General features: G+C 40.7%; 1 protein-coding gene across 2 annotated transcripts; it reads left to right on the forward strand.

Annotated features, from left to right (window-relative positions):
• The first annotated feature begins 2,290 nt into the window (after positions 1 to 2,290).
• Positions 2,291 to 13,851, forward strand: cyth1b (cytohesin 1b). 2 transcript variants are annotated; one of them, XM_061705368.1, is made up of 13 exons: positions 2,291 to 2,463; positions 3,339 to 5,183; positions 5,993 to 6,075; positions 7,005 to 7,069; positions 8,245 to 8,311; positions 8,526 to 8,644; positions 9,554 to 9,747; positions 9,823 to 9,971; positions 11,654 to 11,766; positions 12,200 to 12,278; positions 12,362 to 12,433; positions 12,509 to 12,663; positions 13,377 to 13,851. In XM_061705368.1, exons 5-13 carry the CDS (start codon positions 8,252 to 8,254, stop codon positions 13,453 to 13,455), a joined length of 1,020 nt encoding a protein of 339 aa, XP_061561352.1. In that variant the 5' UTR covers positions 2,291 to 2,463; positions 3,339 to 5,183; positions 5,993 to 6,075; positions 7,005 to 7,069; positions 8,245 to 8,251; the 3' UTR covers positions 13,456 to 13,851. The 2 variants fall into 2 exon arrangements, with proteins under 2 accessions (XP_061561352.1, XP_061561351.1); XM_061705367.1 differs by lacking the exon at positions 3,339 to 5,183.
• The last annotated feature ends 150 nt before the right edge of the window (positions 13,852 to 14,001 follow it).

Below are 14,001 nucleotides of genomic sequence, written 5' to 3' on the forward strand. Positions count from 1 at the left end.
ATCATACATGTCCAGTCAAAACAAACAATCACACACTGGTGAATCAAAACAATCATCTCAAAGCTGGCATAGCAATCATACACTGGAGAATAAAAATAATCCTTCTCAATTGTAAAAAAAAAAAAGAATTCTTCATTCTTAAACCTATGTGTGGCATAGCAATCACACGATGGTGTTGACAAAACAGTCACTCTCAAACCCATGTGTGGCATAACAATATTAAGCCCATAGATAAGGCCTTGGGAGTCTCGAGATTGTGCCGTCACTAATGTAAAAATATAATAAAGGGAAATGGATAGAATAAATGAATGAAGCTGATGGCGGTAAGTGCGTAAATAACGCAATTCCCATCACAGAGAGCATCAAGCATTGTGGAGTACAGCATTATGCTTTAATGCAGTTTCTTACTTTGTACGAGCTCTAAATGTTTGGACATTTTGAACAGGAATAACAAATGTCAATTTAATGTCCACATGGGACGAATCCATTACTGAAAATGCAGTATTAGAAATCCCTTATAAAACACTTGATAATGTCATCAGTAGGCTTTTTCGCCATTCCTCATGTAAATATCAGGGCGCCATGTTGAGTCTGTTGCCGTGGTGATTTTTGATAGTGTGTGTGTGCGTGTTATGCTGTGTTTTATTTCATTTATTTATTTGGCATTTTGTGGCATACGCACACGCATGACTCAGGCAAAAACCTGTGTGCGCGAGATGGTGGGCTCGATTGGAGAGCGTGACGCACACTCGTCGCCCTCTCGGGCCCAGAATGGATCCTCCTCTCAAGTGGGCACCCGAGTCATATCATCCCCACGGCGACCCACCGCTCTCGCTCTGTAAGCCTGTGTGTCATTTCACCTCATTCAAAATCCATTTGAGACACACAAAGACAAGGAGAGTTCTAGTGGACCTGGATTGTGTGCAAATTGTTTTTACTTTCGTCTTGTTCCTTTGCAGGTTAGATTTTTAACTAATCCATTTTTTTTTGTGGGTAGCCATGTCGCTTATCTGATTCAGGAAAAAGGCCATTAGAGAGTTCCTGAGCTCTTCATTTTACCCATCCTCAGCATATCCTGTTGTTGGCATCTCCAAAATGCCTGATTAAAGTGCACAGCTGCAACGCTCTCTGGCTTCTTTGCTTCCCAGCATCATCCAATGAGATCCAATACAGCAGCTGCATCCTTCCAGAAAATGAGTTTTAAATGTATACTTCTCTTTTCGAGAAGTATACATTGTTACTGAGCGTGATTTCTCATATTTTAGTGCCTTTTTTTCCCAACCATGCGAGAAATGGAAAACAATAGAAACACATTAGCATGATGTTGATATTGTGCGTGTATCGGATCTCATTAGGTTGTGCAGTTGTACCAAATGTATTTATTTATTTGTATACATATTTACAAAAAAACAACAACAATGCATGGCAAAGAAGTAAATAAATAAGTCCTTAAATAAATGAAAATGCTAGTAAATAAATGCAATTGTCAATAATAACCTGAAACATTACATTCCCAAAACATTCATGTCATATTAATTGAAGCGTACGTTGTCCATAGGTGTGAACGTGAGTGTGAGTGGTTGTTTGTCTGTGTTTGTCTATTTGTGCCCTGCGATTGGCTGGCGATCAGTCCAGGGCGTGCCCCCAAACACAAACGCCCCCTTCCTCCCTGCACTTCACGAGCAATCAAGTAAGTGCTGCATTTCAGAAGCTAACGTTGTTGTCTAACGCTGATCTGTGAAATGCACATCACTTCATGCACCTTTGTATACCCTGGCTAATTTAACCCTACCCCTTCCTACAGCGCCCATAGGGATTCAAATGCATTTTCACTCCTAAATGCAGCACTTCATCACCAAGCCACTGAAATACACTTGTCAATTAGTATAGCGATGTCGCACATGCCCGTGCCAAACACAAACACTCTCAAACAAACAAGAACAAACAAACTCTGTTGTGTACATACATTGCCGGCCATATAGAGGTGTTTTAAATGAGGGAGAAAAAAAATAACCCTTCCATGTCTACTCCTCATTTTTGTAATAATTTCCATAGCTGTGTCTACGCATTTGCTTTTGTAATAAATGTGTTAAATTGTAAAGATACTTTATGGACAATCTGCATTGTGACCCAAAATGACCTGAAATTGTTGTTTTTATTTTTTCGCCTTTTTTTGGTAAAAATTCCCTCCTGTCAGACATTGCGATTTAGATAGAATTCGCCTTCTGATTGGCTGCCTCTGCTGAAGTCACGCCCACTCCCCCACCGAGCCCCAACACCGGCTGTCTTCCCCGATGGATACAGTTGTCATTTTTTCACCCCATTCAAGTGCTTCTATAAATCCCTCTTTTGACCTTTAAAGGTAGCCAAAGTTGTATATTGTTGCTTCATTTGGGCTTCGCTTCACCAGCGAGCGTTTGAAGAGCGACGCCAACATGGTTTTAAAGTCGGAAGACGGCGTCGGTAAGTTGCTGCGAGGGTCCTTTTAATTTAAGCGAGGCTAACTAAGTTAGCTCAGCGAGTTGGGCTAATTAGCAGCTAACTCGGCGTCCTTCAAAATACGTCAGGGAGGAGATTTGCGTTTTATTTAAGTTAGTAAGTCAGTAACTCGACTCCGACAGTGTCAATAAGACTCTTCTATGGGCACACAAGCGGGCTATTATTAGTCAACTTGATGAGGTTCTATGCTCATTTATTAGCCCCTCAAACCAGGGCATCAGTTTTAAGACTTTATTTTTGAAGATTATTGTAGACATCAGGACTTTGTGTGACGTTTGTTGAATGTTGATGTTATGTTGTACAAGTTTGTCTGTCAATGTTCGTGCAGCTATTTACTTGAGGCAGTGGCTAATATTTATAATTTTTACTTTATGTGTTCTCTGACCAGAAATTCCTGTGTTAATATAGTCCAGTTTGTGTGTGAAATCATGTTTGTTTCATGTTTCTACTGCAAAATAGAAATAAGCCTGGAATCAACAGAATTGATGTACGCCGGCCACAATAATAAACTTAATGTTCATTATGCAGCAAAAGAGAATAATATATATTTTTTCAGGTGTCTCTTGATGATGTCTTCCTTAAATGTATACTATTTGTGTGGCTCAGACCACACCCAGAAATTCATGTTAACCCAGACAAGTTTGGTGTATTAAATTATGAATATTCCATTGTTTCTGTGGTGCAAAATTGAAATAACTCTCAAGGGGGGGAGAACACATATGGTTAACAGAATTGGTGTATTTTTGTTGGTTTCAAATAGGAAATGATGTACTCCGGTTGCAATAATAACCCTATTGTTCAGTATTGTAAAACAAATAGTGGTATTATTTATGTTGCAGGTGTCACTGATGTCGTGTCTTCCTACAGTTTATGTAGTTTGTGGCGTATGTCCTGCATCCAAAAACAGCTTCAGTTCATTCCTCATTCTTTCTTTCTGGCCACATGTCTGCTGCTGTGCTGAGTTGAATACACGTTGGACTTTCTGGTGATGAATGCCTTCCAGTCTCCGGGGGGAGTTCACCGTAACCGCTGGATTATATCATGCCACGCCGAGCTGGTTAGCCTCTGGGCCAGCTGCAGTGGCGAGGGACAATTCTCGCTTTATGAGTGGAGCCGGACGACCAAACACATCATTTTCTTTTCTTCCCAAACAAACTCTCTTGGCTTCGGGTCCTGGGTCTGCTGCCCATGACGGCCCCGTGGGGTGACACTGGACCAGACCGAGAGGGCGGTGCAAGTTTAATTTGTGGTTCTTTAGCATGTGATGACCACAACAACATTTTTGTCTGTCCAGGCTCCTCATTCTAAGAAATTTTCTGGGTGGGGGGGAGCCAGAAGGCAGTGGGACCTGAGGCTCAGAGCGAGCTAAATCTCAACACATTTAACCAACGAAAAAATGCACCTGCTACTGGAGGTACTACAGTTGCCAGAATGTGGATGCGTTCAATTGCTAACTCTGCTAGCCTGGGGAAACTCACTCCATTCATTTTCCACTAATTTGTGCCATAACGATATAGATATTTCAATATTTACTCGTACTTTCCAATTCAGTTCATTTTCACTCGGTTTTTGTCATAACTATAGTGGACCAGGGTTATTCGCTTGTAATAGAGACCAAGCTGTCATGGGGGGAAAAAAATGTTAAAAAGTGAGAATAAATGGGGAAATTACTGCCAATAAGCTGTCTCCGCAAAAAAAAAAATTAAATATGAAAAGAAAATCAATCAAAATCAAAGAATAGGTGAATCTGCAGATGACAAATCATGAATTTGCGGTGGTCAACTGTCTATAACTATTGCAATAAAGTATTTGATACCGGTACTACTGTGAGACTGATTTTCAATTATTTATAATTTTATATTTTACATAGGGAAAAAAGCCGATCCAAGCTCTGTTGTATTCCAACAATGAAACGTTAACTAGTTTTATATAACCAGAAAAAAACAAACAAAGGCTGTGGATCCTGGGACTCTGAGCTGAAGCCCCTCATATTGAAATGTCCTTTGTTTAAAAAAAAAAAAAAAAAAAAGTAAAGTCAGTCAAAAAATAAAACAAAAACCAAACTGCTGCTGGAAGTACTAAAGTTCCCCAAATCCAGATTGGTTGACCGGCTAACGGCCACCCTAGAGAACCTCACTCTTGTTAATTTTCCATCAGTATGTGTTAGCTCTAGCGATATTTACTTTACTTTAAAGAAGTATTGCTGTACTTCAAGCCTCACTCTTCATTTGCATGACATTTTGTCGGAGCAGCACAGAGTACTTTCTCTTTTGCAGCCGGTTTAGGTGGCAAACGCCTTCCGAGTAGGGAAATTCGTTATACCTCCATTACTCCAGGATGGGAACGATTTTATGAGTGTTTAATTAATGACATTCCACATTCAGCTCATGATGCCCAACTCTAAGGTCACGGAGGGAGGAGATAGACTAGAGGGAGGGGAGGTACTGGGCTGGGGGCGGGTGATGTAAAAGGGTCTTTCCTCTCTCTGGCAGTCGCTCATCGGTCCGTTCTCCTATTCTGGAATGAGTGCCTGATGAGGCTGGACTGGAGTTCCTAACTTGAGGCCATGGATGTAACTCTCTTAGAAAGGACTGAAAGTCTTAAAATGGACTGATTAAATCTAGAATTAAGACAGGTGGAACGGATTGGAGAGTTACTTTTATAATCAATATCCTCTCTTACTGGTAAGAAGCAGTGTGACACATGTGACAGGCAGCGTGTTGTTACTTTTCCTAGCAACTCCAGTGCTCACATCTTCAAATTAGTTTTAACGTATTATGGCTTATGTAGCATTTGCTTGTGTGAAGTGTCCACATGTCGCACATTCAGAGCAGCTGGCTGCCATGCCAAGGTGTCCCGTTACTCGCAAAAACAGTATGCTCCCATCCCGTGTGAGACTCTTTTTGTTGCTTCAGCGTGTGGTAAAAAGACAATATTTTAAATGCACTGCGAAATGATGTCAATTAAATGTTGGACTGTTCTCTGCACACAATGTTGTTATTCTTGTCCTGAGTTATAATAAGAGCAACTGCAGCCTAGTTAAATACGTCTGTCTGGGGAGCTGTATGCGCGTTTGCCCCTTTTTTTTTTTTTTGGAAGGGATGTAATGTTGCATTCATTGGGCTAGTTGAGAAAATATGTCCCTCTGGATCACAGGGCAAAAGTATTATCACACTTGTTCTAGTGACTGTATTGAACGCCAACATAGGATCAAAGAGACACTTGCACAATCAAGATGGAGCTGATTTGAGCGCAGCCATGTTGTGTCTACAGGGTTTGCGGTACGAGATGCTTGGATAACGACTGCGGTGTTTGTTTTCTTCTCTGAATGTGGATTATGTGGGAAATATGAAACTTCAGGCAGTGCGTGCATGTCTGTCTCAGTTGAATGTGGGCGGGGGTCATTTAATGGAAACAAAAATGCTGTTGCCATAGTGACCCAGACCAATCTCTTCTCAGTTTGTTGTATTTACACATTCTTGTTGGCCCTCAGTGCCTGATGACCTCAGTCCAGAGGAGAGACAGGAGCTGGAGAGCATCCGCCGCAGAAAACAGGAGCTACTGCAGGACATACAAGTAAACACAAACACAGATTCTCTCTCTCTCTCTCTCTCTCTCACACACACACACACACACACACACACACACACACAGTGTTGTGATGGGTGCCTGCTGTCAACCTTGTGGTTAAACTGTACTGTTGAGCTTCACATATCTGCTAAACCTGATGTTACACACCACTCTGGACCGGATAATAAATCAATAAAATTAATCTCTCCATAGTAAAGGTTAATGCAGTGGTGCCTTCAGATAAGGGTTTAATTTGTTCCCTGACCTCGCTTTAGCATCACAAAGCACCACAAAAACAAAAGCCAGAGGAAAAAACAAAATGCACTTGCAAGAGGCACAGAGCAAGTCAAAAAAAGAAAGGCACGCTCAATTGACATGCTCTTGAACCTCACTTGTCTGCTTTAAGTGTCCCTTCGATGTGCCCTCGGGACTAATGGGCAATGGGCCGTCAAATATTCCAGTAATGGAGACACGGGACGCCAATGCTTTGTAGAGGGGGGGGGGGTTGTAACCATGGCGATGCATGTCGAGGAGTCCAGCCTGGACTTATTTGAGATGAGGATTGTGTCTGGGCAGTTTCTAATCAGAGACACATTGCTCAGCCCATTTTGGGTATTTTTCTGCTCTCTTGCTCTCTCATCTTTTTGTCCTCTTCTTCACATTGCCTGTCTTTTTATTTGTTCCCATTTTCTCCAGTCTGGGCCAAATGTCAGGGGGGGCAGTTGTGAATAGGCTAGTGAATGTGGGTCAGGGAGTGAAGACAGAGGAGAGGGGGAGCAAGGGTGCCAGGCTGACCAGAGAACAGGTGCTCGAGCTCCCACAGAGGAGTGAGTGAGAGAGAGAGAGAGAGCGAGAGAGAGAGAGCGAGCGCTGGAGTGTTTCAGTGATCCTTGTTGTGAAGGTTTTTTTCCACTATATCTTCTTTATGCTGTCAGAGGTTGAAGAATGAGATAGCAGAGGTGACCAGCGAGATTGACAACCTGGGCCTGACTGAAGAAAGGTGAGAAGTCTTTTTTTTTTTAATTTTTTTTTTTTATTTATTTATTTATTTTTTTTTTTGCAGACCTCCACCAAGGCTAAGAAAGTTGACCCCAAAAAGTTCAGGGTACCTATTTTGCGTGCGTATTTGTAAGCGGGCTACTTCCTGGTTCATGGAGGAGGCCATTTTGAATCTGTAATAGACTTTACCTCAACATCGTCCTGATCTGCACTAAAATTTAATGGCTTGTTCTCCTCTACAGGCGTCCTCTGTTTACAATACGACCTTTCGAAGCTACAAAAGTCACAAGATAAACTAGTTTGCGCACCATTAGAAGGCATGCTCCGTTACTACCGTACAAACATTGGTTTGTTTTATATTTCATTGCCCTAACATACAGGTGTCAAACTCAAGATCGGCCCCACCACATTATTTCATGTGGCCCGCGAAAGCAAATAATGTCACCTTCCGTAATTCTTGCAAAAATATGTACCAAAATTTAAAATTGTCGTCTATTATCCTGGACTTCTAATTTCAAAACTACTTATCATCAATTTGTTGTGTGTATATATGATATGACGAGGTGATTAAACATTTACATGGTTTCACAGACATAATGGCCCTCTGAGGGCAACCGTAACTACAATGTGGCCCATGACAAAAAATAAGTTTGACACCCCTGCCCTAACAGCATAATTGCTTAAGTCATGTGTAATTTACTGTCACAATATCAATAAAAAAATGCCAATCTGCTTGCTAAAAAAATTTTTTTTCCTAATGTTTATGAAGACTCAGTAATCCAGGTTGTTGAATCCACAAAGGTTGAATCAAGGCAACTGATGCTTCATGTGTATTATTATGTTTTTTAATCAAGTAATCTGTAAGAAAATTATTTTTAAGGGTAATGTTGTAAAATAAGTTTGAAATGATATTACAGTGTCTCAGGATCATAGATTGTGGTAAATTTATGGTTTAAACTAATGATATAAGAGAATGCGTCAATTACGCATGTTATTTTGCTATTCATATTTAAATAGCAGGGGTTTACTGTACAATTATTTAGTTTATACATGACTTTACTACTGTGTTAGCGTAGGTTAGCGATGGACTGCATGTTAACTAACTAAACCGGGGACCTTCTGTCATACGTTTAATATGAGTTCTTTGTAGGCTGATGTTATTTTCTGTGTTGTTAGGAAAAGCATGCAGAGGAACAAACAGATGGCCATGGGCCGCAAGAAGTTCAACATGGATCCCAAGAAGGTGAGAGACATGCACCCAAAAAATTCAAGAAAATAGTCTGCCTTTATTGGTTTGAAAGACAATAACGCTCAGTTTAGACATGTTCATTATTGTGCTTGTAAACCTGTACTGCAGAATACTGAGAGCTTATTAGAGAACATTTGGAAGGTACCCAAAATATTAGAAATAGCTGTGAGCTTAATCATAAATGTACGTATTTGTGACATCTCTCCAGGGGATCCAATTCCTGATTGACTGCTCGTTGCTAAAAAACACCAGTGACGACATCGCACGCTTCCTCTACAAGGGCGAAGGCCTGAACAAGACGGCCATCGGTGACTACCTGGGAGAGAGGTCAGTGTTATTCCAAACGCTCCCCCCAGAGAATTCTCCCGAAAGGATCATCTGAAGCCTAAATCGATGCATTTTATACCTCGTACATGCGCTTAAAGGATCATCACTTAATCGCCTTCCGTCCCGCTTGTCACTCCAGCTAGATCAGGGGCAGGCAAACTTGTGTGCAATGTCCATATTTGAGTTTTCAAAATGGACAGATGGGCAAGAAAAAAAAACAACAAACAAAAGTTAAAATGTGTATTTAAAATAGTTCATTTCAATAATGAAATAATAGTACATGCTAAGTTTTCAATTGCATTAATTTAATTATAATTTAACTAATTAATGAAAATTTTTTTTTAAAAAAAACGTTTTTTTTCACACAAAACAAACATAAAACGAATCACAGGGCACATATAGACAAACAATAACTTACATTCACACCCATAGAAAATTTTGAGTTTGCAATTCCACGTAATATATTTTGGGAACGTGGAAGGATTCGAACCCAAAACCTCAGAATTAAGACAGATGTGCTAACCAATTATTTGATTTTAAAAATGTTAAATGTATCAGTAAAATTTTGTTGTTTTACCTAAAATTATTTTATTACAGTATTTAATATAAGTCAATGAACACATTAATGAGAAATGAATAATACAAAAAACAATTTAGATAAATGTAATAAATAAATTTGAATAAATAATAATTCAAAAATTCAAACAATTTCCAGAAAAAAATGGTTAAATTAATGTAACAAATATTAGAGGACTCTTGGTAATGTAAATGCTCGTTGGGCCAGATTAAAGAACGGAGAGTGCTGTGTTTGGCCTGCGGGCCACAGTACAGGCATGCCTGGCCCTGATCTACATTGTTTGACGTGTGTGTGTGTGTGTGTCTGTGTGTGTCTGGGTGTGCCTGTCGCAGAGATGACTTCAACATCGAGGTGCTGCACGCCTTCCTACAGCTGCACGAGTTCTCTGACCTGAACCTGGTCCAGGCACTGCGGCAGTTCCTGTGGAGCTTCCGGCTGCCCGGTGAGGCCCAGAAGATCGACCGCATGATGGAGGCCTTCGCCCAGAGATACTGCCGCTGCAACCCCGGCGTGTTTCAGAGCACAGGTACGCGGGTGATATTCGAGCGTAGAATTCTGAGTTGCCTGCTGCTGTAATAACAAGTACCTTTTATTTCCGCAGACACGTGTTACGTGCTGTCCTTCGCCGTCATCATGCTGAACACCAGTTTGCACAACCCTAACGTGAAGGACAAGCCCTCCGTTCAGAGATTCACAGCTATGAATCGAGGCATTAACGACGGTGGAGACCTTCCGGATGAGCTTCTTCGGGTGAGAGTCCTTTCCTAAAGTCCCGTAACCCGGTATTCTGTTTATTTCTACTGTGCAAGGTGGCCGTTGTCTTGAAAAACTGGCGAGAGGAGCGGTCACATTAATTATATTGTGATTATTTGAATGTGCCTGTGCGTGTTTTGGACTTTTTTTTGACTGGATTACTTCTCGTTCTGATTGTTTAAGGGGGCAGTTATCATGCAAAACTGGCGAGAGGAGCTGCCACATTATTTACTCATTTACTAATCTCAATAGATTAAAATAATGTAGGAGAGTTCATTGTATTTTAGCATTGCAATTCCAAAAATGAAACTAATACATTTTAGAGATTCATTCAACTCAAGAAAATACTTTTGAGACCAATTCCAACCTTATTTACATATTAAAATCTTTTTAACTGTTTATGTAATGTGCATTCTAATTTCCTGGCGATTGTAAAATGTGGGTTTTCATTAGCTAGAAGCTAAAATCGTAAAAAAAAAAAAAAAAAAAACTGAAAATAGTTACCTCTGTATAGTGAATCTATATACTTAATATATGTGTGTTGGAATTGAAATACATGAAGGTTTCCAATTTATTGAGATGCACCTGTATATGATGGTACATTGAAGATGCCTGTGCGTGCCGTGTAGTATTTGGATTGTGGATTATATCTATGATTTGTTCTGTTTATTTCTATTGTGCAAAGGGAATTTTTATCATGAAAACCTGGCAGTATAAATCACATTAATTACATGGTACTACATAGGAGGGTTTGAACTGACTAGTCGACACATCGACTTTACCGCTGCGCAATGACAATTTTAGCTTGAAATCAATTAATCTGCAATCACGTTTTGGCATTGACAACACTGATGCCTCGTTGAAATCAACAGGTGGTCGGTTGGCACAGCAAACTAGCAGCATTGCCTCAAGTGTAAATATGAAATAGTTTACTAAAAATGGGTAGCACAGTCACTTTGTGCATCCTCAAATATAACAAAAGCACAACTGACTAAACAGCCTAAATCCTCAGTTCTCAGCAAATTCACAGAACGCCTTCCTGTAATAGTGAAAAGACAGACAATATACTTAAGCATCTGCTTAGAAGACAAAACGAAGACAGGCCGTGGTTGATCAATAACCTTTTTGTTGTGAAAATGAATGGCTAATGTCGCTAACAAGTGTTTTGCTCAAGCCTTAATTCGCAGACACACACCAAGTTCTTCCTCAGAGTTGCACTTGCCCCCCCACCCCCGACTCAACCATCCAATCACTTAACACAACAGCAGGTTTGCTACAATATAGTATTGCCAAGCATTCCCCCCTCCTGTAATAAAAAAAAAATATATACTATTATTATATATCGTAGTGATCCTGCAGTTGTTTCTTAAATTGGTGTTAGAGGTTTGCACTGTCTGCAAGGCCGTGAAGTTATCTTAATGTGATTGGATGAGCTAGTGTCTGAATGTGATTGTTTAGAGATGAAAGCGCGCCCAGCGAGTTGACAACTGAAAAAAAATTGTCATTATTCAACTCGACCTTGCGTCAACTACAGAAAAAATCTGGTCGTTCACCCCCTACTACAGAGAATATTTCTACTAGTTTATTTCTATTGTGCAAGGTGTCCGTTATCATGCATAACAGTCCTGAAGATGTTTATGACCCCGTGCGTAACTCATTGTCTGACTCTCTGTGTGTAGAACCTGTTTGAAAGCATCAAGAATGAGCCCTTTAAAATTCCGGAGGACGACGGCAATGACCTCACGCACACCTTCTTCAATCCCGACAGAGAGGGCTGGTTGCTCAAACTCGGTATGTGTTTGGCAAGAGCGTCCCCTAGTGGCGTCTCAAATAGGAGCGCTGTCGTTCATTGATGCCGTGCCATGTCAGTAGTGCGTATTTGTCAACGAGTTGACTGGTGTTTTCTTTGTCTTCTGTTTCCTGTTTTATGAAACCAGGAGGTAAGTCTCGTCTGACTGCTTTATTGCACCGCTTCGCCTCCTCTCACCGCTGTGTGCACATTAGCGTTAAGCTCACCCTCTACACACAAACCATGTCACGCCTCGTCTCCCATGCTTTGCTTTTGATATGACAAACATGCTGGCTTCCGATCTCCTGGCCGTTTGTTTGTTTTACCGTAGCTTTAATCTGTGCAATTTTTAAACCTTTTAAAACATTTTTCACCTGCTTTAAAAGCTCAAATTGCCTTCAAGGATCATTATTACTGACCTGCCATTTTTGTCCACAGGTGGACGGGTAAAAACCTGGAAGAGGCGCTGGTTCATACTTACAGATAACTGCCTTTATTATTTTGAGTTTACAACCGTAAGTGGACTTTAACCCTCCCAAGGGACATTTTGTGCCGTTAAATACTTTTATTTTTGAATGTACTTTCTCTTTTTGCAAAGGACAAAGAACCAAGAGGGATCATTCCCCTGGAAAATCTGAGCATTCGCGAAGTTGATGACTCAAAGAAGCCGGTAAACTCTTAACTTTTCACGCGGATGTGGTTTTCAAACAGCTCACTGGCGCTTTCATCTCATCTCATTCCAAAGAACTGCTTCGAGCTCTTCATCCCGGACCACAGAGATCAGGTGATCAAAGCCTGCAAGACAGAGGCGGATGGCCGCGTTGTCGAGGGCAACCACACTTTTTACAGAATCTCCGCCCCCACTGCCGAGGAGAAGGACGAGTGGATTAACAGCATCAAGTGAGTCCTATCTGCCACGTCTTTGTAACCGTGCCGTACCTTCATAGGGCAAGGGACAATATGTAGAACCATGTGACTTTTGTAGTCTGTGGGGCATGGAGCCTTTGTAAGACCCCATATTAAACTCTGATTGACCTTTATATAGGGCAAGGAACCATATTTGGGAACTGGAGCCAAAATAGGCACCTCTTGCCTCACTATAAGGCAGTAGAATCATGTGATCTGTGGGGTTTGGAGCCTTTGAAAGACCCCATGTTAAATTTTGATAGATATCAGAATCATCTTTATTTGCCAAGTATGTCCAAAACACACAAGGAATTTGTCTCCGGTAGTTGGAGCCGCTCTAGTACAACAAACAGTCAATTTACAGAACACTTTGGGGACATAAAGATCCACTTGGCTCACTGTATGGAAGTAGAACTATATGAGAGACATTCTATTCAATTTTGGTACCCTTTTTGGTAACAGGAGACAGAATTTACACCACTTGCTCCACGATAAGGCAGTATAAGGATGTGATTATGTTGTGTGGCGTTTGGGGCCTAGTAAAACCCCAGATTAAATTCTGGTAGCCATTAATATAGAACAAGGAACCATATTTGGTAACAAGCTAAATAATAAGGCAACAGAACCTTGTGATGGTTCCAGCCAACAATTTTGATTTAAATGTTGTCCTATGATGTGATGAAGCATCCTCCGTGTGTCTGCCGCAGAGCCGCCATTAGCAAGGACCCCTTCTACGAGATGTTGGCCGCTCGCAAAAAGAAAGTTTCCTCGGTGAAGGGTGTGTAGTGCGCACAAACACAGACAGGTTAGACTGATAAGTGCTGCTAGAAAAAAATGGAGCTCAACCTGACATCAATGAATCACTGTTGCACCTTCATTTTTTTAAATACATATATAGTATTTACATGTTTGAGAACCACCCTCTCTCATTTAGTTTGTTGCTTCTCCACGTGGGAAGCGGACTGAACAATGTACATCTCATGAAAGACAATGCAGATAATCATTTGAGTCTGGCATGCAAAAGAAGAAAAACTGGATTTCTTTTCACATTTTGTTGCTACATTCCCACCCATGCTTTCAAACAAAGCACAATTAGTAGAAATGAAGGTGATCAAAGGCGTTGCTTGGTATTTATTTGTCCTTATTTATTGTTTTGTCTCAATAAAAGTTTACAATCAAGGTTCTTCCTAAATCTGCAGTCTTTGGTGTGAATTTCACAAAAGTGCTCTCACATTTTCCTTTCCTTTTTTAATATACAAAGATATTGCCTAGGAAGTAGATCTGTAAACGCACAGTATGACACACACATTGTCCTTCATAGTGTCCAACATT

This window comes from Phycodurus eques, chromosome 19 (assembly GCF_024500275.1).
Source record: "Phycodurus eques isolate BA_2022a chromosome 19, UOR_Pequ_1.1, whole genome shotgun sequence".
Classification (NCBI taxonomy): Eukaryota; Metazoa; Chordata; class Actinopteri; order Syngnathiformes; family Syngnathidae; genus Phycodurus; species Phycodurus eques.